This window comes from Chiloscyllium punctatum, chromosome 2, assembly GCF_047496795.1.
Source record: "Chiloscyllium punctatum isolate Juve2018m chromosome 2, sChiPun1.3, whole genome shotgun sequence".
Taxonomy (NCBI): Eukaryota; Metazoa; Chordata; class Chondrichthyes; order Orectolobiformes; family Hemiscylliidae; genus Chiloscyllium; species Chiloscyllium punctatum.
In genome coordinates this window covers 13674007-13698992 of record NC_092740.1, presented here as the reverse complement: position 1 = coordinate 13698992, position 24986 = coordinate 13674007, and the positions used below count along the sequence as shown (strand labels likewise).

The following is a 24986-nucleotide window of genomic DNA, read 5'->3' as shown; positions in this document are numbered from 1 at the left end:
CTTTGAATCCTCTGATGCACAAGTGCAGTTAGGGTACCGTACAGAATGCAATGGTAGGTACACAAATACAGATTTAATGGCTTAAGCCATGGCAAACTGATTAAAATAGTGCAGAATATTCTGTCTGTGAAATATTCCCTATTTACTTCCACCTTCTCAATGTTAGCTGTCAATCTGTAAAAATATATACTGTATTACAATGTGGTTGAAAATTTAAGATCCCTTTGGCAAGCACACTGAATTCTCACTGCTGGAGGCATTGATGGAGCCATTATGGTAGGTTAGAGGTTGTTGCCTTAAAGTGGTCTTTCAGAAGACAATGAAGCTGCACTTTTGGCAATATTTTCAAAGTGAATGCAGTTTATTTTAAATGACCCAGACCTTTAATTCTGTTGTTGAGGAATATTAGAACTGTGAGACAGTATACCTGAGTTTAATTGAGAGGAAATGATGACGAAGGGGTTCCAAACAAGAGAACCGATTAAGGCAACATTATAGAGAATTAAGGATTACTACAAGTAGAAGTTTTACAGGATCCAACTGGAGTCCGCAAGAATTAAGTCTTGTGAATGGCCTCCCTTTGCTGTACCCATCAACCGAGCTGGCAATAGGACAGGGCACAAGGCCTCTGCCTGTGGGTTCTGCAGCTTCCATTCTCAATTGCGAGGATTTGTCCTGAGCCAAGGTGGGAACATCCACTTTGTACGTGGGCCAATGGAGGAAGAAGGGTCAAGTAGAGCCACTAGTAGATCTCTCGGAACATCGGACTTAGGAACAGGCACCAAGCTTTTGGGAAATTGTGTGTGTGAGATGGGCCTGGAGCAGGGGAGTGATCCTATATATTAGAAGAGCCAAATCATGAAATAATCAGAGATAATTCTACATTGTAAAACATGTTTCCCTATGGAGGTATCTTCTGAACAACCTGTTCAGAGATTTTATTACATGACTCTGGGGCATGTGGGAATTGAACCCAGGTCTTCTGGCTCAGAGGTAGGGACACTACCACGACAGAAAGGTGCTCTCCTCAGCAAATAAATATTGTTTTTAAAAAATGTACTTTCAGGATTTGTGCAAGTACTGATAAAGTTGCATTTATTGCACATCGCTCTATGTTCTGTGAAAGATGAGTTGTGCCTTTTTAAAATACAAAAGAAGAACTATACATATCTTTTAATTTGTTTGGCTCTTGATTCTTGTCTTCCTGTTTTGCATAAATTTGTTTTGAAGTCTTTCACTCATTACTTGACTGTTGTCATATAACAAATGCTTCTGGTTTCTTTGTTATCTTTTGATTCTCTTTCCATTGCAGTGTGTCTAACGTGGCTGTGACAATATTGAAATTACTCGAGAAATATAAAAGAAAATGAAAAATTCCACTAAGCCTGTTCTGACCGTCTCCTGTAATGAATCAAAACAGCCACACGATGGGGTGTAATGTGTAGTTTTCTGGAGGGCTTTTGTAACTGCATGACTTAAACAATGGGAAGTGTACCTTTTCCAAGATTTAAGATGTTTCATCTTGTTTGTTAAAGGAAATAGAGTTATGGAACCACCATACAGCGCTTTCTTCAGCATTAAGGATGTCCTTGTGACTAAGCCACAGGTAAACATCAATGTTGGGTTGTATTAGCAGATGATTCACTTGGTCATGAACTTTCAGTATAGTACTTGGCTGGGACAGTTAGCATGGATACCACCTTTCAGTGTTTCTATCTTTTTCTTTTAATTGGCCTTTCAATAGCGAGTGCTGATCTGTCACATCAGGTACCTACCGAACTATCATAAAGCTCATAGCTAGACAATTGTGCCCAATTCTTGTCACTAGACTTTACCCTGTCTAATCTTTTCTCACAGCTCAAATTCTGTCTCCCTGCCAACATCCTTGTAAATTTCTTCTGTGTTCTGTCCTGTACCTTCCAACCATTCTGCACCCTCTCATCTGGCCTTCAGAATATCCCCAGTTTTAATCAGTCTGCCAGGAGTGGCTCAGTGGTAAGCACTGCTGCCTCACAGTACCAGGGGCCCACGTTTGATCCCACCCTCGGGTAACTGTGTGCAGTTTGCACCTTCTCCACATGTCTGTGTGGGTTTCTGCCCACAGTGCAAAGATGTGTATGTTAGATAGGTTGGCCTTGCTAACTTGCCCAAGAGTATTCAGGGATGTGCAGGCTGGGTGGATTAGCCATGGGAAATGCGGGTTAACAGGGATAGGGTAAGGGGGGTTGGGTTAGAGTGGGATTCTTTTCAGAAGAAATTCTATGCCCTCAACTGGCAAGTCCCTAATTTTGGAATTATTTGTACCTCCCTTCCCTTCTTTTAAAATGCTTCTTAAAGCTTCAAAGACCTTCTGTGGTACAAAGTTAAATTCTGATGGCTGGTTTTCCTTTGAAGTGCTTGGGGGCATCAGCTATGTTAAAAAAGTTAACTACGGGTTGTTGTTACATGCAAGTAATAGGAGTAGGAACCAGCCATGAGGACCCTCTAACCTGCTCTTTTATTCAGTAAGAACATCCACCTCGACTTCACTTCCCCACCCACTTGTCATGTACCCTGATTCCCTCAGTGCCAAGCAGCAGTTGTTCTTAGTATTGATGATGCTGAAGGGATAGGCTTTGCCTTTTGTGTTAGAGAATTCCAATGATTCAGAGCCACCTGACTGAAGAAATTGGTCCTCATCCCAGTCTGAAATGGCTGTCCCTTATCCAGGGATTGTGACCCATAGTCTTAGATTCCCCTGTGGGAGGTGGTTTGGGAACTGCTGCATTAAAGATTTGTTTCTTCTGAACTATCAGCCTGTTGAAAGTTTTCATCATTCACTTGCAAGATCAAACAGGGACAAAATTTCATGCCAAATGTCTCAGATGTGAAACAGATGATTGAATATCCAGACTCCCTTCTTTGTGTGACTAACTGACTCTGAATGCAGTTCAGATCAGTGAGCAGAGAATCGAATACGTAGCTGGTTGATTATTTAGAAAAAGGAGATCTGTTCACTTTTTAAAAAAGACCTTAAAGGGACTGGGGAGAAGTGACTCCTCTAAAAGGGGGTCTATGGGAAACAGTGTTGGAATGGGGTCCTGCCACACACTGAGCCCACAGGCTCTGGAGGAGATCAGGGAATAGGTGAGGGAGGTGACAACGGCAGATTCTCTGACATTTTTTAGCCCTTATGTTTCTATTCTTCCACTATCCCGAATAATTAATGTAAATTGACTTCTGGAGATTTTTTAAGGCAGCTCACCACTACCTTCTCAAGGGCAACTAGGGACGGGTAATAAATGCGAGCTGCTGACACCCACGAGCAAATGAAGAAAACATTAGCCAGGGATGCTCACTTCCCAGAAATGAACGCTTTTGAAAGAAATATTGATCATCTTAGAGTCGTGGACGTAGCAATAGACTCAAAGATGATCAGTTTTTTTTAGTCTCTGTGCTATAGATAGACCCACAGTACCCTTGGGGAGGGAATTCCAGACGTTGAACCCAGCGACACTGAAGTAACGGTGATATAATTCCAAGTCAGGATGGTGAGTGGCTTGGACGGTAACTTGCAGGGGGTGGCGTTCCCATGTATCTGCTGCCCTTGTCATTCAAGATGGTAGTGGCCGTGGGTTTGAAAGGTGCTTTATTTTTATTCACTCCTGTGCCACGGGCATTGCTTCTGGGCCAGCATTTTTTTGCCTGTCTCTAATTACCCCAGTGAAGGAGGTGCTGGTAGTGAGCTGCAATTCTTGGGGTGTAAGGGGTTGCCCATTTGAGACAGAGATGAGGAGAGCACGTGACCAGAAGAAATAGGAACAAGCGTTGGCCATTTGGCTCCTTGAGCCTTCTCCCATTCAGTAGCCTCATGGCTGATCCAACATTTCTCACATCCACATTCCTGTCCCTACCCTGTAAGCTTGATTCCCCGACTGATCAAGAATCTAGCTTTCTCAGCCTTAAATATACACAAGGACTCTGCCCACTGCAGCTGTCTGTGGCAAGGAGTTCCAAAGACTTGTAACCCTCTGCAAGAAGAAATTCCTCTTCATCTCAGTCTTAAATTAGCACCTGTTTCATCTGAATCTATGCCCTCTGGTCCTCAACTCTCTCACGAGGGGAAACATCCTCTCAGCATTTACCCTGTCACGCCTGCAATTACCTAATATTTTCCCTGAAATAAAGGACCAAAACTGCTCACAGTACTCCAGGTGTGGTCTCACCAGCACACCAGCAACAGTTACAGTAAGACTTCACTACTCTTATTCTCCAACCCCTTTGAAATAAGGGCAAACATTCCATTTGCCTTCCTGATCACCTGCTGTCCCTGTGCTCTAGCTTTCTATGTTTTGTGCACAAGTCATAGAGATGTACAGCATGGAAACAGACCCTTCAGTCCGACCCATCCATGCCGACCGGATATCCCAACCCAATCTAGCCCCACCTGCCAGCACCCAGCCCATATCCCTCCAAACCCTTCCTGTTCATATACCCATCCAAATGCCTCTTAAATGTTGCAATTGTACCAGCCTCCACCACATCCTCTGGCAGCTTATTCCATACATGTGCCACTCTCTGTGTGAAAAAGTTGCCCCTTAGGTCTCTTTTATATCTTTCCTTCTCACCCTAAACCTATGCCCTCTAGTTCTGGACCCCCCGACCCCAGGGAAAAGACTTTGTCTATTTATCCTATCCATGCCCCTCATAATTTTGTGAACCTCTGTAAGGTCACCCCTCAGCCTCCGACGCTCCAGGGAAAACAGCCCTAGCCTGTTCAGCGTCCCTTGTATTGCATCTTTCTGTAGTTTTCTCCAATTAAATAATGTTCTGTACTTTTGTTCTCCATTCCAAAATGAACGACTTCGCATTTTCCACGTAATACTTCATCTGACAACTTTTTGCCCGTTTACTTAAACTATTGATATCTTTTAACTGAAAATAATTTATTAACCCCAACCTTATTTCCCCGTTATCAGATATGGAGCAGCACGGTGGCTCAGTAGTTAGCACTGCTGCCTCACAGTGCCATGGACCCGAGTTTGACTCCACCCATGGGTAACTGTCTGTTTGGAGATTGGACATTCTCCCTGTGTCGGCGTGGGTTTCCTCTGGGTGCTCTAGTTTCCTCTAAAGATGTGCAGGGGAGGTGGATTGCACATAGGAGGTGCAGGGTTACAGGATAGGATAGGGGTGTGTGTCTGCGTGGGATAGTCTTCAGAAGATCGATATGGACCTGATGGGCTGAATGGCCTGCTTCCACACTTAAGGAATTCTATGAGCTCGTCCCTGTTGTTTGGTTGACTCTGTGACATATTGCTGAAGGAAACTGTCCCGAATGCACTCAATGAGTTTGTTGTTGGCGATTGCCCATTCCAATTTGATTAACCTAATCAACATGAGGATGAAAGTCACACATAATTATTGCTGTATTCTCTTTAACATGCTCCTATTATTTGTTGATTTATATCCTTTCTGACAGAGTCACTACTGTTTCAGAGCCGAGACACTACTCCTACCAATGACTTCTTCCTCTTGCTGTTTTTAACCTCCACCCAAATGGACTCTACATCATCTGAGCCGAGATCATCTCTTACAACTATCCTCATTTCATTTCTTAGTAACAGTGCTATCCAACCACATTTTCCATTCCTCCTGTCTCTGAATGGTCAAATATCCCTAAATGTTAAGTTCCCAGTTTTCATCTCCTTGTAACATATTTAAGACATGTTTAAGACAGCTGAAAAGAAATTTTAGGGTAGTGAATCTGGAATTGTTTATGCCCAGCACTGATGAATTTGAGTCATTAAGTATATTTAAGGCTGAGACAAACAAAGTTTTAATAAGTACAAGGGAAGGCAGGAAAGTGGAGTTGAGGGTTATGAGATCAGCTATGACCTCATTGAATTGCGGAGTAGACTTGATGGGCTGAATGGACTATTCCTGTTCCTACATCTTATCATAAGGAACATGATTATCCATTCCCAGCATTTTTCACCATTTAACTTAACACTAATATTCAATAAGGACACATAAGCACATAAGAAATGGAAGCAAGATTAGACCACGTGGCCTTTCAAGTCTGCTCTGCCATTCTGTATGATTGTGCTGGTCTTTGGCTTCACAGTGTATTCAAAGATGGAGGTCCCTCAACTGTCTCGGACTGAGAATTCCAAACTTTCACAGCTATCTGAGTGAAGTAATTTCTCCTCATCTGAGCCCTAAACAATTAGTCCCTTATCTTGCGACTGTGCCCTTGCATCTTTTGACTTTCTGACCAGCAGAAACAACCTGTCCTGTGGAATCCTCCAGCATCTTGTATTGTTTCCATGAGATCGTCTCTCATTCCTTTAAGCACACACATGAGTTCCAAATATATGTCCTTGGTGATAGGAATGTGTATTTGTACATTTGTCCCTGTGTTTTTAATCTATGTTCTTACGTTGAATTTACAGCAGTAAAACAGATCACTTGGGGGTCCACTTCTTCCTGTCAACACTTCCTGTTCCCTACTCCCTCATGAATGATCTGATGTTCTTTTAAATGATTTACACAGTGAATTCAATTTCATTGTGTCTGTAAATTAAGCAATTGCAAATATTTTATGTCTTAACAGATAAACAATTCTGATCGACTATTGGAAGGCCACACTCAGTGTTTTGGGGATCTGGTTAGCGAGGAGAGGGCAGCAGAAGATACTTCCTCTCAGTTAGACCCGATGGATCCTGGAGCAGCTTCCCCTCTGGAATGTCCGGATTCTGCTCTGCCATGTCAGACATTGCTGCAACAGAACTTCCCTGTTCACCAGGGACTTCCAGGCCCAGTTCAGACACTGGCCACATTCAGGGAAAGCCTCAGCTCAGGCCAGGGGAAGGGGGCAGCTGAGAAGAAAGGGGAAGAGAGTCGTCTGAAGAGGAAAAGGCCGCTGATGGGAGATGGGGTAAAGAAGCCAAGCAGTGTGGCCGTGCTGAAGCGGCCTGCGGTGGATGCTGTGTGGAAGCATGGTCAGGGTCGCAGTTGCCAAGGCATGGACTCTGCAAAGTCAGGGCTGGTGCCACAGGTTCGTGACCTCTCCCTTCTAGACAATGAGCAGAGGTTAGAGGTGCTGGAAGAGGTGGCTCATGCATCAGTCATTGTTTTAACAATGGTCTATCAGGATGGATCTTCTCAGCTTACTGCAGGAAAGGTCAGTGCAAGGTTCTGGTTGACCAAATATGGTGTGTTTTGTAAAAGCCTTTTGCCGCTGGACATGATTCCTAAGGAAAAAAATCAATTCATTCTATGAGAGCATTTATTGCCCATCCCTCATTGCCCAGAGGTCAGTTAAGAGTCAATCAGATTGGAGTGGGTCTGGAGTTACATGTAGGTCAGACCAGGTAAGGATGACAGTTTCCTTCCCTAACGGGCATTAGTGAACCATATGGGTTTTCCTGACAACGGACAGTGGAGTCTTGGTCATCATTAGACTCTTAATTGCAGATTTTTCTGTTATTGAATTCAAGTTGTACCATGGCAGGATTTGGACCCAAGTACCCAGAACGTTATCCGGGTCCCTAGATTAAAAATCGGCGATAATACCACTAGACCAACACCTCCCCATGTTGCAGCAACCAACATGGGATCGTTGCTTACTCTGCTTGTATGTCAATTCCAAATTTTCCTCAGTATATCCACCCCTTAAAATCTGAACCAGAAGGAGACCCTTTGGCCCATTAATCCTGTGCTAGTTCTCTGAAAGAGCAATGTAATCAGTCTCATTTCTCAGTCTTTTCCCATAGCAATATATATTGAAATCAGTATGTTCAGACTCACTGATATATTCCTGATGGAGATTTACCTGTCAGTTATATCTACCCTACTGTTGGATTGTAATTTCCTTTTTGGAGTACTCAGCCCTTTGCCATGTTTTTCATTCACAAAAGACTGGATCTTGGTAAAGTCCCTTTTAAAAACCTTTAATTTGAGGCTATGTACAATTCCATGTTCTGGCCACTGGGTGTCTCAGAGGAGCAGTTTTTATTATACTTTCTGAGGCTCAGCCATCTTGTTAAAGGTAGCCACCTGGGAAAAGCTTCAACCTATTGCAGCATTCTTAACCCATGCGCTGAGTATTTGCTGGGATCAGGTAGCAGTGATGATAAACTGGAAGAGTTTTCACTCTCTCAATGTGCAGCTGCTCTGTGATCACCAGTGACAAATCCAACGGGTGGGTACCCCCTGCCCAGGGAGCCTTATCGAGTCATTTGTCTGTACCAGTTCACAGGTGCCACAAGAAGGAAAAGACAAGGGAGTAGTCAATGAATGACAGGACATAGGAAGCTCTGAGGAGCAGAGGGATCTTTGGGAACCTGTCTACAGATCCCAGAAAGTGGCAGGACAGGTTAATAGGATAGTTAAGGAGACATATGGGGCACTTCCCTTTATTCGTTGAGGTCAAAATTATAAGAGCAGGGAGATTATGTTGGAGCTGGACAGGACTTTGGTGAGGCCACAGTTAGAGTATTGTGTGCAATTCTGGTCACTGCAGTGTAAGAACAATGTGCTGCACTGGAGGGGGATTCACAAAGACGTTATCTGGGATGGAGGAGCTTAGCTATAAAGAGAGGCTGGAGAAGCTCAGGTTGTTTTCTATAGAGCAGAGAAGACTGAAGGGTGGACCTGATTGAGGTGTATATTTTTACAAAAGTAACCTTCAGCGTGGATAGAGAGCAGCTGATTCCCTTAATTGGACGACCAGTAACAAGGGGGCATAATTTTAAAGTGAAAAGCAGGAGGTAAGAAGGATTTGGGGAAATTTGGGTGGTGGGGTTTGGAATACCTTACCTAGGAGGTGGGAATCTTTACACAACCTTTAACAAAAATACTTGGATGAGCTCTTAGGGTATCATAAGATTCAAGGTTATGGGCATAGTAGGACTCGTGTAGGTAATTGTGTAACTTGACTTGATGGGCTGAATAGCCTCTTCTGTACTGCATGATTCTATGAATTCCCTTGTCCTTTGGAATTAGCATAAATAGGTCAGCACAGATTAAATAGGGCGGCACGGTGGCACAGTGGTTAGCACTGCTGCCTCACAGCGCCAGGGACCCAGGTTCAATTCCCGACTCAGGCGACTGACTGTGTGGAGTTTGCATGTTCTCCCCGTGTCTGTGTGGGTTTCCTCCGGGTGTTCCGGTTTCCTCCCACAGTCCAAAAATGTGCAGGTCAGGTGAATTGGCCATGCTAAATTGCCCATAGTGTTAGGTAAACGGGTAAATGTAGGGGAATGGGTGGGTTGCGCTTCGGCGGGTCGGTGTGGACTTGTTGGGCCGAAGGGCCTGTTTCCACACTAAGTAATCTAATCTAAAAAAAATGGGCTAAAGGTCCTTTTCTGTGCTGTATGGCATCGTGACCAAGTGTTTGCTACCCTCCATCAACTGATTTAATTTGATTTGACTTATTATTGTCAAATGAACCAAGATACAGTGCTAAATAGACAATTCATACCTTACATAAGTACATCAGGATAATAGAACAGAATGCAGAATATAGTGCTACAGTTACAGAGAAGATGCAGAGAAAGATCAACTCTAATATGTAAGAGGTCCATTCATAAATCTGATAACATTGGGGAAGAAGCTGTTCTTAAATCTGTTGGTACATGTTTTCAAACTTGCATCTTCTGCCCAACGGAAGAGAGTGAAAGCGGGGTAGGAGCGGTCTTTAATTATGTTGGCTGCTTTCCCGATGCAGCGGGAAGTGTAGACGCAGTCAATAGAAGGAAGGCTAGTTTGTGTGATGGACTGGACTGTGTTCACAACTCTGTAAGTTTTTACAGTCTTGGAAAGAGCAGTTGCCATACCAAACATAGAACATAGAACATAGAACAATACAGCACAGAACAGGCCCTTCGGCCCACGATGTTGTGCCGAACTTCTATCCTAGATTAAGCACCCATCCATGTACCTATCCAAATGCCGCTTAAAGGTCGCCAATGAATCTGACTCTACCACTCCCACGGGCAGCGCATTCCATGCCCCCACCACTCTCTGGGTGAAGAACCCACCCCTGACATCTCCCCTATACCTTCCACCCTTCACCTTAAATTTATGTCCCCTTGTAACACTCTGTTGTACCCGGGGAAAAAGTTTCTGACTGTCTACTCTATCTATTCCTCTGATCATCTTATAAACCTCTATCAAGTCACCCCTCATCCTTCGCCGTTCCAACGAGAAAAGGCCGAGAACTCTCAACCTATCCTCGTACGACCTACTCTCCATTCCAGGCAACATCCTGGTAAATCTTCTCTGCACCCTCTCCAAAGCTTCCACATCTTTCCTAAAGTGAGGCGACCAGAACTGCACACAGTACTCCAAATGTGGTCTAACCAAAGTCCTGTACAGCTGCAACATCACCTCACGACTCTTGAATTCAATCCCTCTGCTAATGAACGATAATACTCCATAGGCCTTCTTACAAACTCTATCCACCTGAGTGGCAACCTTCAAAGATCTATGTACATAGACCCCAAGATCCCTCTGTTCCTCCACCTGACCAAGAACCCTACCATTAACCCTGTATTCCGCATTCTTATTTGTTCTTCCAAAATGGACAACTTCACACTTGGCAGGGTTGAACTCCATCTGCCACTCCTCAGCCCAGCTCTGCATCATATCTAAGTCCCTCTGCAGCCGACAACAGCCCTCCTCACTGTCCACAACTCCACCTATCTTTGTATCATCTGCAAATTTACTGACCCACCCTTCGACTCCCTCATCTAAGTCATTAATAAAAATTACAAACAGCAGAGGACCCAGAACTGATCCCTGCGGAACTCCACTTGTAACTGGACTCCATGCTGAATATTTACCATCTACTACCACTCTCTGACTTCGACCGGTTAGCCAGTTTTCTATCCAATTGGCCAAATTTCCCTCTATCCCATGCCTCCTGACTTTCCGCATAAGCCTACCATGGGGAACCTTATCAAATGCCTTACTAAAATCCATGTACACTACATCCACTGCTCTACCCTCATCCACATGCTTGGTCACCTCCTCGAAGAATTCAATAAGACTTGTAAGGCAAGACCTACCCTTCACAAATCCGTGCTGGCTGTCCCTAATCAAGCAGTGCCGTTCCAGATACTCGTAAATCCTATCCCTCAGTACCCTTTCCATTACTTTGCCTACCACAGAAGTAAGACTAACTGGCCTGTAATTCCCGGGGTTATCCCTATTCCCTTTTTTGAACAGGGGCACAACATTCGCTACTCTCCAGTCCCCTGGTACCACCCCCGTTGCCAGTGAAGACGAGAAGATCATTGCCAACGGTACTGCAATTTCCTCTCTTGCTTCCCACATAATCCTAGGATATATCCCGTCAGGCCCGGGGGACTTGTCTATCCTCAAGTTGTTCAAAATGTCCAACACATCTTCCTTCCTAACAGATATCTCTTCTAGCTTATCAGTCCGTTTCACACTCTCCTCTTCAACAATACAGTCCCTCTCGTTCGTAAATACTGAAGAGAAGTACTTGTTCAAGACCTCTCCTATCTCTTCCGACTCAATACACAGTCTCCCACCACTGTCCTTGATCGGACCTACCCTCGTTCTCGTCATTCTCAGGTTTCTCACATACGCATAGAATGCCTTGGGGTTATCCTTGATCCTATCCGCCAGGGATTTTTCATGCCCTCTCTTAGCTCTCCTAATCCCTTTCTTCAGGTCCCTTCTGGCTATCCTGTATCCCTCCACTGCTCTGTCTGAACCTTGTTTCCTCAACCTTATGTAAGCCTCCTTCTTCCTCTTTACTAGACATTCAACCTCCCTCGTCAACCAAGGCTCCCTCACACGACCATTTCTTTCCTGCCTGATCGGTACATACATATCAAGGACACGTCGTATCTGCTCCTTGAAAAAGTCCCACATTTCCACCACATCCTTCCCTGACAGCCTATGCTCCCAACGTATGCTCCTCAAATCCTGTCTTACAGCATCGTAATTTCCCTTCCCCCAATTGTAGAAACTTCCTTGTTGTGCGCACCTATCTCTCTCCATAACCAAGGTGAAAGTCACAGAATTGTGGTCGCCATCACCAAAATGTTCACCCACTAACAAGCCCACCACTTGTCCCGGTTCGTTACCGAGTACCAAATCCAATATGGCCTCCCCTCTGGTTGGACAATCTACATACTGCGTTAGAAAAGCTTCCTGGACACACTGCACAAACACCGCCCCATCCAATCTACTTGATCTAAAGAGCTTCCAATCAATATTTGGGAAGTTGAAGTCACCCATGACTACGACCCTGTGGCTTCTGCACCTTTCCAAAATCTGTTTCCCAATCTGTTTCTCCACATCTCTGCTGCTATTGGGGGGCCTATAATAAACACCCAACAAGGTGACTGCACCTTTCCTATTTCTGACTTCAGCCCATACTACCTCCAGAGGCAGATCCCCCTCAAACTTCCTTTCTGCAGCCGTTATACCATTTCTAATTAGCAATGCCACCCCCCCTCCTTTTTTACCACCCTCCCTAATCTTACTGAAACATCTGTACCCAGGAACCTCCAACAGCCATTCCTGTCCCTCATCTATCCATGTTTCCGTGATGGCTACAACATCGTAGTCCCAGGTACCGATCCATGCCTTAAGTTCACCCACCTTATTTCTGATACTCCTTGCATTGAAGTATACGCACTTGAGCCCATCTCTGTGTCTGTAAGTAGTCCCTGTCAGTGCTACCTTCTCCACAGCCTCCCTACAGTCTTGGACATCCTGACACACAGCTAGCTTACTTGCTGGACTACAAGTCCGGATCCCATCCCCCTGCCAAATTAGTTTAAACCCCCCCGAAGAGTGCTAGCAAACCTACCCCCCAGGATATTGGTGCCCTTCTGGTTCAGGTGCAACCCGTCCTGTTTATACAGGTCCCACCTTCCCCAGAATGCAGTCCAATTGTCCAAATATCTGAAGCCCTCCCTCCTACACCATCCTTGCAGCCACGTGTTCAACTGCACTCTCTCCCTATTCTTTGCCTCTCTGTCACGTGGCACCGGCAACAACCCAGAGATGACGACTCTGTCTGTCCTAGCTTTTAGCTTCCAGCCTAACTCCTTGAGCTCTTGAATGACCTCCCCGCCCCTCTTCCTACCTATGTCGTTGGTGCCAATGTGTACCACGACTTCTGGCTGCACACCCTCCCCCTTAAGGATTCTGAAGACACGGTCCGAGACGTCTCGGACCCTAGCACCCGGGAGGCAACAAACCATCCGAGAGTCTCGCCCATGTCCACAGAACCGCCTGTCCGTCCCTCTAACTAGAGAGTCCCCTATAACTAGCGCTCTCTTCTTCTCCCCCTTTCCCTTCTGAATCTCAGAGCCACAGACCCCTTCACTGCAGCTTACACCTGCAAGGCTGTCCCCCCAACAGTTTCCAAAGCTGCATACTTATTTTTTAGGGGAACGACCACAGGGGAACCCTGCACTGCCTGTTTCTTCCCCTTCCCACCTCTAACTGTTACCCAGCTACCTCTGTTCTCTGGCGTAACTATGTCCCTGTAGCTTCTATCGATCACCCTCTCAGCCTCTCGAATAATCCTCAGCTCATCCAGTTCCAGTTCCCTAACTCGTTCGGTGAGGATCAGGATCTGACTGCATTTCCTGCACACGAAGTCGGCAGGAGTATCGGTGGTCACCCCTACCTCAAACATCCTGCAGGAGGAACATTCCACCGCCTGTGCTGCCATGACTGTACACTTAGCTGTAGTCTCCCGGGTTCGTTTTTCCTCGGCCGCTGCTCCCACTCAAATGACCGTTGGTGAATTAAAGGGGGAGTATTTATACTCACCGTTCTCCTTCCCGGCTGCCCCTCTGTTTACCGTCACTTCCTCTGCTGCTCCCGCTCTTTTTGTGAAGAGAAAAAAAAACCGCTGCCCGCTACAGGTAAGTACTTTTGAAACAAACTGTCTTACCTTAGCTGTAGTCTCCCGGGTTCGTTTTTCCTCGGCCGCTGCTCCCACTCAAAATGTGAAGCATCCGGATAAGATGCTTTCTACGGTGCATCTATAAAAATTGGTAAGTGCCTTTGTGAACATGCTGAACTTTCTTAGCCTCCTGAGAAAGTAGAGGCATTGGTGTGCTTTCATTACCTTAGTGTTGACGTGGATGGACTAGGATAGATCATTGATGATATTTACTCCTCGGAACTTGAAGCTCGCAACCACTTCCACCCCAGCACCATTGATACAGACAGGAGCATGTCCTCCATCTGGCTTCCTGAAGTCGATGACCAGCTCCTTTGTTTTGCTGACATTGAGGGAGAGATTGTTGTTCCTTACAACATGTCATTAAGTTATCCATCTCTTTCTTCCTGTCGTTGTTTGACATCCGACCCACTACAGTGGTGTCATCAGCAAATTTGTAAATGGAGTTAGAGCTGAATTTGGCCACACAGCTGAGAGTGTATCAGGAGTACAGTAAGAGGCTGAGTGGGGCACTGGTGTTGAGGATTATCAGAGACAAGGTGTTGTTGCCTAGTCTTACCGATTGTAGTATGTGGGTCAGGGAACTGAGGATCCAGTCACAGAGTGGAAAGCAAAGTCCTAGATCTTGAAGTTTGGAGATGAGTTTGGTTGAATGATGGTGTTGAATGTGGGATTAAAGTCAATAAACTAGCTCTCTGAGATACCCACAGGAGACTTGGCTATTGACATCAATGACATCGAAGAGAGCTGTGTTGCCTCCATCCGTCAACGAGGGTGGTTCCAATCGAGCAGGCTATTGAAGTGTTAAAGATAACCTTCCACTGCTCTGACCACTTGGGAAGAGAGCTTGCCAGTTGGAGGGCCAGAATTAACCTGATCTTCTAAGTTCTACACAACCTCACTTAGCAAAGAGAGTAAATTTGCAGAGAGGGAGGAGGAGGAGGAGCTAGATATTTCCTCTGATGAGGAGCATGGAGCAGACCATAAGACATAGGAGTGGAAGCAAGGCCATTTGGCCCATCGAGTTCACTCTGCCATTTAGTCAGGGCTGATGGACGTTTCAATTCCACTTACCTGCACTGTCCCCGTACTCCTTAATTCCTTGCGAGATGAAGAATTTATCAATCTCTGCCTTGAAGACACCCAATGTCCCAGCCTCCACTGTGCTCTGTGGCAATAAATTCCACAGGCCCAACACCCTCTGGCTGAAGAAATGTCTCCTCATTTCCTTTCCAAATTGACTCCCTCTAATTTTATGGCTGTACCCATGGGTCCTAGTCTCCCTGCCTAACAGAAACAACTTCCCAGCGTCCACCCTTTCTAAGCCATACATTATCTTGTAAGTTTTGTTTAGATCTCCCCTCAACCTTCTAAACTCTAATGAATACAATCCCAGGACCCAGCCGTTCATCATATGTTGGGCCTACTATTCCAGGGATCATCCGTGTGAATCTCCGCTGGACACACTCCATTGCCAGTATGTCCTTCCTGAGGAGTGGGGCCCAAAATTGGACACAGTACTTCAAATGGGACCTAACTAGAGCTTTATAAAGTCTCAGAAGCACATCGCTGCTTTTATATTCCAACCCTCTTGAGATAAATTACATTACATTTGCTTTCTTAATCACTGACTCAACCTGCATGTCAACCTTTAGAGCATCCTGGACTAGCGCTCCCAGATCACTTTGTACTTTGGCTTTATACATTTTCTCACCATTTAAAAAAATAGCCCATGCCTGTATTCATTTTTCCAAAGTGCAAGACCTTGCATTTGTTCACGTTGAATTTCATCAGCCATTTCCTGGACCACTCTCCTAAACTGTCTAAGTCTTTCTGCAAGGTAAAAACAATGCCTGCAGATGCTGGAAACCAGATTCTGGATTAGTGGTGCTGGAAGAGCACAGCAGTTCAGGCAGCATCCAAGGAGCTTCGAAATCGACGTTTCGGGCAAAAGCCCTTCATCAGGAATAAAGGCAGTGAGCCTGAAGCGTGGAGAGAGATCCTCCTCTAGCTTATCTCTCCACGCTTCCTGCTCACTGCCTTTATTCCTGATGAAGGGCTTTTGCCTGAAATGTCGATTTCGAAGCTACTTGGATGCTGCCTGAACTGATAAGTCTTTCTGCAGCCTCCCCACCTCCTGGGTACTGCCTGCCTATCCACCTAACTTCATATCACCGGCGAACTTCGCCAGAATGCCTTCATCCAGATCATTAATATATAAAGTGAACAGCTGTGGACCCAAGACTGAACCCTGCAGAACCCCACTTGTCACTGGCTGCCATTCTGAAAAAGAACCATTTATCCCAACTCTCTGCCTTCTGTCAGACAGCCAATCCTCAATCCATGCCATTAGCTCACCTCGAACACCATGGGCCCTCACCTTGCTCAGCAGCCTTCTGTGTGGCACTTTATCAAAGGCCTTTGGAAGTCCAGATAGACCACATCCACTGGGTTTCCCTGGTCTAACCTACTTATTACCTCTTCAAAAAATTCTAACAGGTTTGTCAGGCATGACCTCCCCTTACTAAATCCATGCTGACTTGTTCTAATCCAACCCTGCACTTCCAAGAATTTAGAAACCTCATCTTTAACGATGAATTCTAGAATTTTACCTACAACCAAGGTTAGGCTAATCAGCCTATAATTTTCCATCTCTTGTCTTGATCCTTTCTTGAACAAGGAGATTACAACAATGAATTTCCAATCATCTGGACTCTCCCTGACTCCAGTGATGTTTGAAAGATCACAGTCAGCGCCTCCACTATTTCCTCAGCCATCTCCCTCAGAACTCCAGACCTTTTAGCTATTTTAGCACTTGCTCTTTTGTAATGGCTGCCATACTCAACTCTGCCCCCAACTCTCCTTAATTGTTGATATATTACTCCCGTCTTCCACTGTAAAGACTGACACAAAGTACTTAAATTCTTCAGCTATTTCCTTATCTCCCAGCACTAGCCTTCCAGCATCAATTTGGAGTGGACCAATTCCTATTTTTGCCTCTCGTTTGTTCTTATAATTGAGATAAACTTTTACTATCATTTCTAATATTACTGGCTAGCCTATCTTCATATTTGATCCTCTCCAACCTTGTTTCTCTCTTTGTTATCCTCTGTTTGTTTTTGTAGCCTTCCCAATCTTCTGATTTCCCAGTGCTCTTGGCCACTTTATAGGCTCGCTCTTTTTCTTTGATACATTTCCTGACTTCCTTTGTCAGTCATGGCTGTCTAACCCCTCCCCGGATAATCTTTCTTTTCTTTGGGATGAACCTCTGTACTGTGTCCTCACTTACACCCAGAAACTCCTGCCATTGTTGTTCTCCTGTCCTCCCCGCTAGGCTCTGCTTCCAGTCAATTTTCATCAGTTCCTCTCTCATGCCCCTGTAGTTACCTTTATTTCACTGTAACACCATTACATCTGATTTTGTCTTCTCTCTTTCAAACTGCAAATTAAACTCTATTATGATCGTTGAGGGAGTGCATTATGTGTATTTTGCACACAGCAGACAGGGCAGGATTTGAGAGATACAACACACTTATGTCAACAAATATTGAACAAGTGCCCATAAATGCTTACCTTGCTGCTTTGTCCTCTGCAGGAGTCTACCTCTTTGGTCAGTGGTTTCCTGATGCTGCTAATCCATCAGTCAGATGGCTCATACTCTATCGAAAGTCCCAAAAACCCGCCTGCAGAAAACATTCTTCTCAAATCAGACACTGGGAGTAGGTATTTCCACCTAAAACTGGAGCAGAATCCCAGCTGGTGTCAACAAGCGCAAAGCTACAGGGAATTTACCAGGTGAGAACAAGCACAGTATTTGGGGCTGTTCTAAAGAAACCTCGGCAGAGCTTTTTGAGAGTTGGGAATGTACTTTGGCGACTCAGGCTTGGGAGTCTGTATTGCAGCTCCACAGGAACACTTTGACTCAGGATACACTCTGTTCTCTGAAACTAGTCTTCAGCATTTCAGACGGGATGTTGTCTGGGAATGTTGTCTGGCCTGTGTAGTGTCCAGTGCAATCAACTGTTTCCTGACTAGATGTAGAGTTGGGATGGACAATCCACATGACACTTTTGGCTGAAAGTGGAAGCAAACCCTTCAACCTTCTATTTCCCGCTGATGTCTTGAGCTCCTTCATCATTGAGAATGTGGGGAGACTTCTTCTGCTGTTAGCTCTTTAATGTTAACCATTTTTCAAGACTAAAGTGCCAGGTTTGCAGAGTTTCATCTGCTGTATTGGTTATGGGATCCCTTAACCCTTAGTATAACATTGTGATTCTGCTGTATAGCATGCATTTAGACCAGTACTGTAGTTTTACCTGTTAGAATGGTGAAGTAAGTTGAAGGGATGAATGATTTACTGCTGCTCTTGTTTCTTACCTTCTTGCCAGACCAAATTCAACACTTTTTGGAGACACAATACATTCAAATTCAATGAGATTTTCTCAGCAACATCATTTGCTTACTGTGATGATGCAGCACCTTTAACAAGGTCCTTGTTTTTTAATGTTCAGGAGGTCGTAAAGACACGGATTCCAAAATGTCTGGGGTTGATCAACTTGAAAAGGCTTTCATGTTAAAAAAAAGGCTTGTACAATGAAAGGGGGAGAGGCCAGTTCTCCCAGCTCAGCTTATCTCTGGTTGGGTTTTAGCAAACAGGCAATTGTGAAGATGCTGGACTCAAACAAGCAGCTCCATGCTGATCTTTCCCCCTCTCTGACATCTTTCCTGTAAGACCCTGTGTTTGATTTTACCTTGTTTGCCAAGGGGGGTTTATGGGGATTGTTGCAAGTATTTGGAACAGCTTCATCAAGTACTTATGTATCATAGTTTCTCCTGCTCCTTAGATGCTGCCTGACCTGCTATGCTTTTCCAGTGCCACACTTTTCAACATGGACCTACAATATCCTCCCTGCCTCTTCCATACCAATGCCTATTCACCACTATGCTCTACATACAGAACAAATGAAGCATGTAGTAACAAAGGTAATTCTCAAAGTGTTGAAGTGATAACAACATCCAATGCTTTGAATACACTGCCTGCCCTACTCACACTCCTATAAAAGTGTCTGTCCTCCGGTCAATCATAGTACCTGCAGTATTACTGATTAAGCTGATTATTATGGAGGAGCTCTTCCTCACTTCATGTTCTTAATTTTGTCCAAATAAACATACAGACATTTGCAAAACAAAAAAAAAAATCCTATAAACACAAACCTTATAAAGATGACAACAAATCAAAGCAAACATTCCATTTACACCTCTCAAAACAGAACCCCAGCTGAAGTAGTACATTGGTGGTCATAAAGAGGCTATCTATGAATCATAATCAACAGAGACAGATTTCTAGCCATCTATTTCTCCAATGAGGCTCATTATGAATGCTTGGCTGAACTCCAAGCCTGAGCAAGAACAGTTTGGCTAGTCCCACACCCCTGGCCTTCCTTATATCCCTGCAATTATTTTCTCTTTATAGATAATTAGTTCCATTCCCTTTTGAAGGATGCATTCCATTATCTTCTCAGAGTGTATTCCTGATCCTAACCACTCAAGGTTTTTCCTCATGTCACCTTTGCTCCTTTGGCCAGTCTCCTTAAGATAATGTTCTCTGAGTTAGCAACCCATCTGCTGATGGGGACTGATCTCCATGTCTAATCTCTCCAGACCCCTCATGGCTTACATCACTTCTATGAAGTCCCTTCTCTGAGGAGAACAACCCCAGTTTCTACAATGCAGCTACATTACTGCAATCCCTCAAGTTGTAACCATCAAAGTGATCTTTCTGTGTGGTCTCCAATGTCTTCTCATCATTTCTGCCGGGAACCCCTCAGAAAACTTGCCTGTTCCTCATAGCATCTCTGAGGAAAATTCCTGTCCTCTTCCTAGGTCCTTAGTGAGTTGAACCAGCTATAAGCTGCTTCTGGTGCAGCAAGGGTCACTCCCAGAGGAAAAGTGTAACCAGGGAACTGAAATGCCGACTTTTCACACCCAGCCATCTCCATGCTTGCCCTTCTCAGAGTCTAAAACTCCTACCCAACTCTTTTCCCTGTGAGCTCCGTTGGATGCTGTCAGACGCTGTTTGCGCTCTCAGAAGGCGTTGGATTGTATCCATCTCATTAGCCTCTGCTGCATGACTTCAAACATATCCTGGTCCCATTTGCTTCTGCATTGTCCCTTACTCCTGGACCATTTCTCCATCCCCTTAAACACTTTGGTTGGTCACTACCAGATAAAACCAAATCATTTTCCTTTCACTCTATCGGTCAATATTTTTCTACTTTCCCAAGTTAGGGACTCCGCTACCTTGAGACCTCTAGCCCAAAGCTCAGTTCAGTGGAATTCCCTGGTAAACTTGCTGCCTGTCAAGTACTCTTGACTGCTTTGCTGAATCTTTTGTCACTGAAGAGCATTTAACAGGTTCTGACACAATTTACAGCTACTTCCCATCAGACCTCAAAGCTACCTTCAAACCAGTTTTCGGACAGTTATTTTTATCTCTGCTCAGGTTAATACTCATTCATTGACTCTTTCTATTAAACCACAGGTTTCCTGGAGGATGGGTTCTGTGCCCTAGTCTATTCTTTCTGCATGGAATACTGTGTTCAGTTCTGGTCACCCTTCTATAGGAAGGATGTTGTGAAACTTGAAAGGGTTCAGAAAAAAATCTACAATGTTGTTGTTAGGATTGGAGGGTTTGAGCTATAGGGAGAGGCTGATCAGGCTGGAGCTGTTTTCCTTAGAGCATTGGAGGCTGAGGGATGACCTTATACAGATTTATGAAATCATGAGGGGCATGGATAGGGTAAATAGTCAAGGTCTTTTCCCCAGGGTAGGGCAGTCCAAAATTAATGGGCATGGGTTTGAGATGAAAGGATAGATTTAAAAAGGAACTGAGGGGCAACATTTTCATGCAGAGGGTGGTGTGTGTATGGAATGAGCTGCCAGAGGAAGTGGAAGAGGCGGGTACAATTACAATATTTAAAAGGCATCTGGATGGGCATGAATAGGAAGCATTTAGAGGGATATGGGCCAAGTGCTGGCAAATGGGACTAGATTAGGTTAGAATATCTGGTTGGCATGGACGAAAAGGACCAAAGAGTTTGTTTCCTTGCTGTACATCTCTTTGACTCTGTATTAAAGAAATCCTTCACTCATAACTCAGCTTGAGTTTCCCTGCTGATCTTAAACTCTGAAAGAAGCTGGTGAGTGCAGAGTGTATGTGCTTGGGGCACAGTACCTTCATTCCTCTCACAGTACACCTGAATCATGACACCCTAAATGTTTCTTTGTACTTTGATGACTAGTTCTTTTTAAATGATTGATTTTTGAGAGATTGCTTCATGGCAAGTCATTCTTCGAGTGAACTACTTTCTTCTCATGATGGATGCTTATTACATTGTCTTGTGGGAAGTGCATCATTGAATGATTCATGCCTGAGGACTATCAGCTGAATGGGTTCAATGTCCTCACTGCACAATACTGTCTCTTAGATTAGCCTTTCCACAAGCTACGTCTCTTCAGGTACACTTGATATATCTTGAATTCCTTTCTTTCCTAATTACTGAAACAAGACAATTGTTATAGAACTGAGCTTTATAGAGAGCAACATCTATGAGTAGAGGCTTGTGAAGTATTCATCCTGAGACATTAACCTGTCACTGTCAACATTATATTATCTTAGCACATGATATAGGACACCCCTACCTTCTATCAAACTAACTGAATTTAAAATAGTTTTCCAATGCTAAATCTGAACATTCTTCATGTCAGCCTAGATAATTTGGTCAGTTACACCTGATGAGAGTGTGGTGATGGAAAAGCACAGCATTTCAGGCAGTATCCGAAGAGCAGGAGAATCGACATTTTGGGCACAAACGTTGATTCTTCTGCTCCTCTGCTGCCTGACCTGCTGTGCTTTTCCAGCACTACACTCTCGACTCTGATCCCCAGGATCTGCATTCCTCACTTTCTCCCAGTTACACCCGGTGAAGTGGTTTTGTACTCTATCTTTTTGATTGTTTTTCCTTTTTGCTTTCAAGAGCCATCTTGTGGAATTTGACAGTGGCAGATATTCCAGTGTTCAACACTGTTCACAACCTCTTAGAGACTAAAGCAACCCAATTACTAAATTCAGTAAGATCTGGATAATGTACAGGCTTGGGCTGAAAAGTGGCAAGTAACATTTCCATCATGGAATGCTCCACTATCCTACTCCTTTCCTGCTCCTCGGATGCTGCCTGACCTGCTGTGCTTTTCCAGCACCACACTCTCAGCTCTAATCTCCAGCAATTGCAGTCCTTATTTTCGCCTAGAAACTGAACTGGACTTACCTTAAAAATACAGTGGCGACAAGAGCAGGGCAGAGGCTAGGAATCCTGCAGCATGTAACTCACCCTCTGACTCTTCAAAGGAGTGTGATGGAGTACTCCCTACTTTCCTGGGTGGGTGCAGCTCCAACAACACTCAAGAAGTTTGACACCATCCAAGACAAAACAGCCCACTTGGCTGGCATCACATCCGTAAACACCCTCACTTTGTCACAGTAGAATCTCTACTGTGTGGAAACAGGCCGTTCAGTCCAAGAAGTCCACACCAACTCTCTGAAGAGCATTCCACCCAGGCCCATCTCCCTACTCTATCCCTTGTAACCCTGCATTTCCCATGGCTAATGCACCTAATCTACACATTCCTGGACACTATGGGCAATTTCTCATGGCCAATCCACCTAATCTGAGCACCTTTGGACTATGGGAGGAAACCCACGCAGACATGGGGAGAATGTGCAAACTCCATACTGAGGGTGGAATCAAACCCTGGTCCCTAGTGCTGCAAGGCAACAATGCTAACCACTGAGTCACCATGCCGCAGTAGTAGCTGAAAGAGGCCACATATTTTCTTCCTTGAAACTATAAACTGAAATGGAAATTGGACAGAGATATCAGAAGAGTTTTGGCACTTGGTAATCAAATGTTGTATATAGTCGAGCTGTGTAATACAACATTGCTTTTGGAAACCACTAAGAGGGAGAATTCAAGACTTAATGGCACAGAGACTTTTTCGAGATAAGGACATTCTACCTGATTGGTTAAACTGTAGTGCTAAAAAGCTGTAAGTGCTAAGAGCAATAGAGTGGAAGAAACATCCAGAGCTCAGTCTTTCTGTCTGTCTTTGTGTGGGGAAAAGGCAGGAAAACCAAGTAAGTGTTTATACAGGAAAAGACTTAAGTTCACTTGATGAAACATCAAATCGAAGAACAACAGTAATTTATTATCAAAAAATTCAAAAGGACTGTGAAGAAAACAACTTGTGGCATGAACTTTTGATCTTTGGAATTGAATTCAATTGATGCATTCAATTGGATAATTATTTAGTTAGAAATAGTACACAAAGGTATAAGGAAAAAGCATTGGCAGCGGGGAATGATGCTCATTTGAGGAGCTGGCACAGTCACAATGGACCAAGGAACCTCCTTCTGCAGTGTAACATTTCTGGGACATTGTTTACCCTGTCTTTTCATCCATGATACTTATGTTAAAACATTTGACTTTCAGCTCTTTTCTCACACTCCTGTCTTGTCGATGATGGGGATTTGGGGATTTAGGAAGTGAGTTACTCACTGCAGGGTTCTGACCCTCCAATCTGCTCTTATTGCCACTGTGTTTATGTGACTAGTTCAGTTCAGGTCCCCTGGTCAGTGATAACCCCCAGAATGTCAATTGTGGGGCTTCCAACAGTGATAATGCTGCTGCTTGTTGGAGGGTTTTGTTTAGACTCTGTTCCACTGGAGCAAACAGAACCTTTTGGCAATGAATTTTACTGTTGTAGGAGGCAGCATTGACCGGTGGGACTGATCCTAGAACATAGAATACTACAGCGTCATGCAGGTCCTTCGGCCCTTGATGTTGCGCCCACCTGTGAAAATAATCTGATGCCCATCTAACCTACACCATTCCATTATTATCCATATGTATTTCCAATGCCCATTTAAATGCCCTTAGCATCGGCGAGTCTACAACTGTTGCAGGCAGGTTGTTCTACGCCCCATTACTCTCTGAGTAAAGACACTACCCCTGATATCTGTCCTATATCTATCACCCCTCAATTTAAAGCTATGTCCCCTTGTGTTGCCTTCACCATCTGAGGAAAAAGGCTCTCACTGTCCACCCTATCTCACCCTCTGATTATCTTGTACGTCTCGAGTAAGTCACCTCTCAACCTTCTTCTCTCTAAAGAAAACATACTCAGTTCCCTCAGCCTTTCCCCTAAAACCTTCCTTCCATACCAGGCAACATCCTCATAAAGCTCCTCTGAACCCTTTCCAAAGCTTCCACATCCTTCCTATAATTCAGTGACCGGAACTGCACGCAATCCTCCAGGTGCGGCCTTACCAGTGTCTTGTACAGCTGAAGCATGACCTCGTGGCTCTGAAGCTCAAACCCCTTATCAATAAACGCCAGCACACCATATGCCTTCTTAACAACCCTATCAACCTGGGTGACAACTTTCAGGGATGGATCTTTGAGTGGGGATGATGTCTAACATTCGAGATGGGAGAGGTGTGATCGTCGGATAGTTGCTCCAGGTAACCCGAGGTTCCACTGATCTTCCTCCGAGGCTGTAGTACTCGATCAGAAAAACCCAACTCACCCAACCTTGCTTCGTGAAGAAATTCCTGGTGTTTGTTCCATCAGACTGACTGTAATTTGCATTCTAGTGTCAGAGGTGAACAGTTACTCTGACTTACTCTTCATCTGACATCCTCCTTAAAAGTAAAGCCGTTCACACCTCTCTCATCCCGAATGTTAGGCATCATCCCCACTCAAAGATTCAGTCCCGCCAGTCAATGCTGCTCCTACCACAGGAAGATTGTGTTCTGTTTGCTCCAGTGAAACAGAGTCTAAGCAAAACCTTCCAACAGACAAAGGGCGGCACGGTGGCATAGTGGTTAGTACTGCTGCCTCACAGCGCCAGGGACCTGGGTTCAATTCCCGCCTCAGGCGACTGACTGTGTGGAGTTTGCACATTCTCCCCGTGTCTGCGTGGG

General features: G+C 44.6%; 1 protein-coding gene across 1 annotated transcript in view; it reads left to right on the top strand.

Annotated features, from left to right (window-relative positions):
• The window catches only part of LOC140493762 (DNA polymerase nu-like), an 80027-nt gene that overhangs the window by 25731 nt on the left and 29310 nt on the right, over window positions 1-24986 (top strand). The window contains exons 4-6 of the mRNA XM_072592617.1: window positions 1536-1606; window positions 6596-7165; window positions 17541-17740. Of these exons, the coding sequence (XP_072448718.1) occupies window positions 1536-1606; window positions 6596-7165; window positions 17541-17740 (841 nt within the window). The remainder of the gene's footprint in view (window positions 1-1535; window positions 1607-6595; window positions 7166-17540; window positions 17741-24986) is intronic.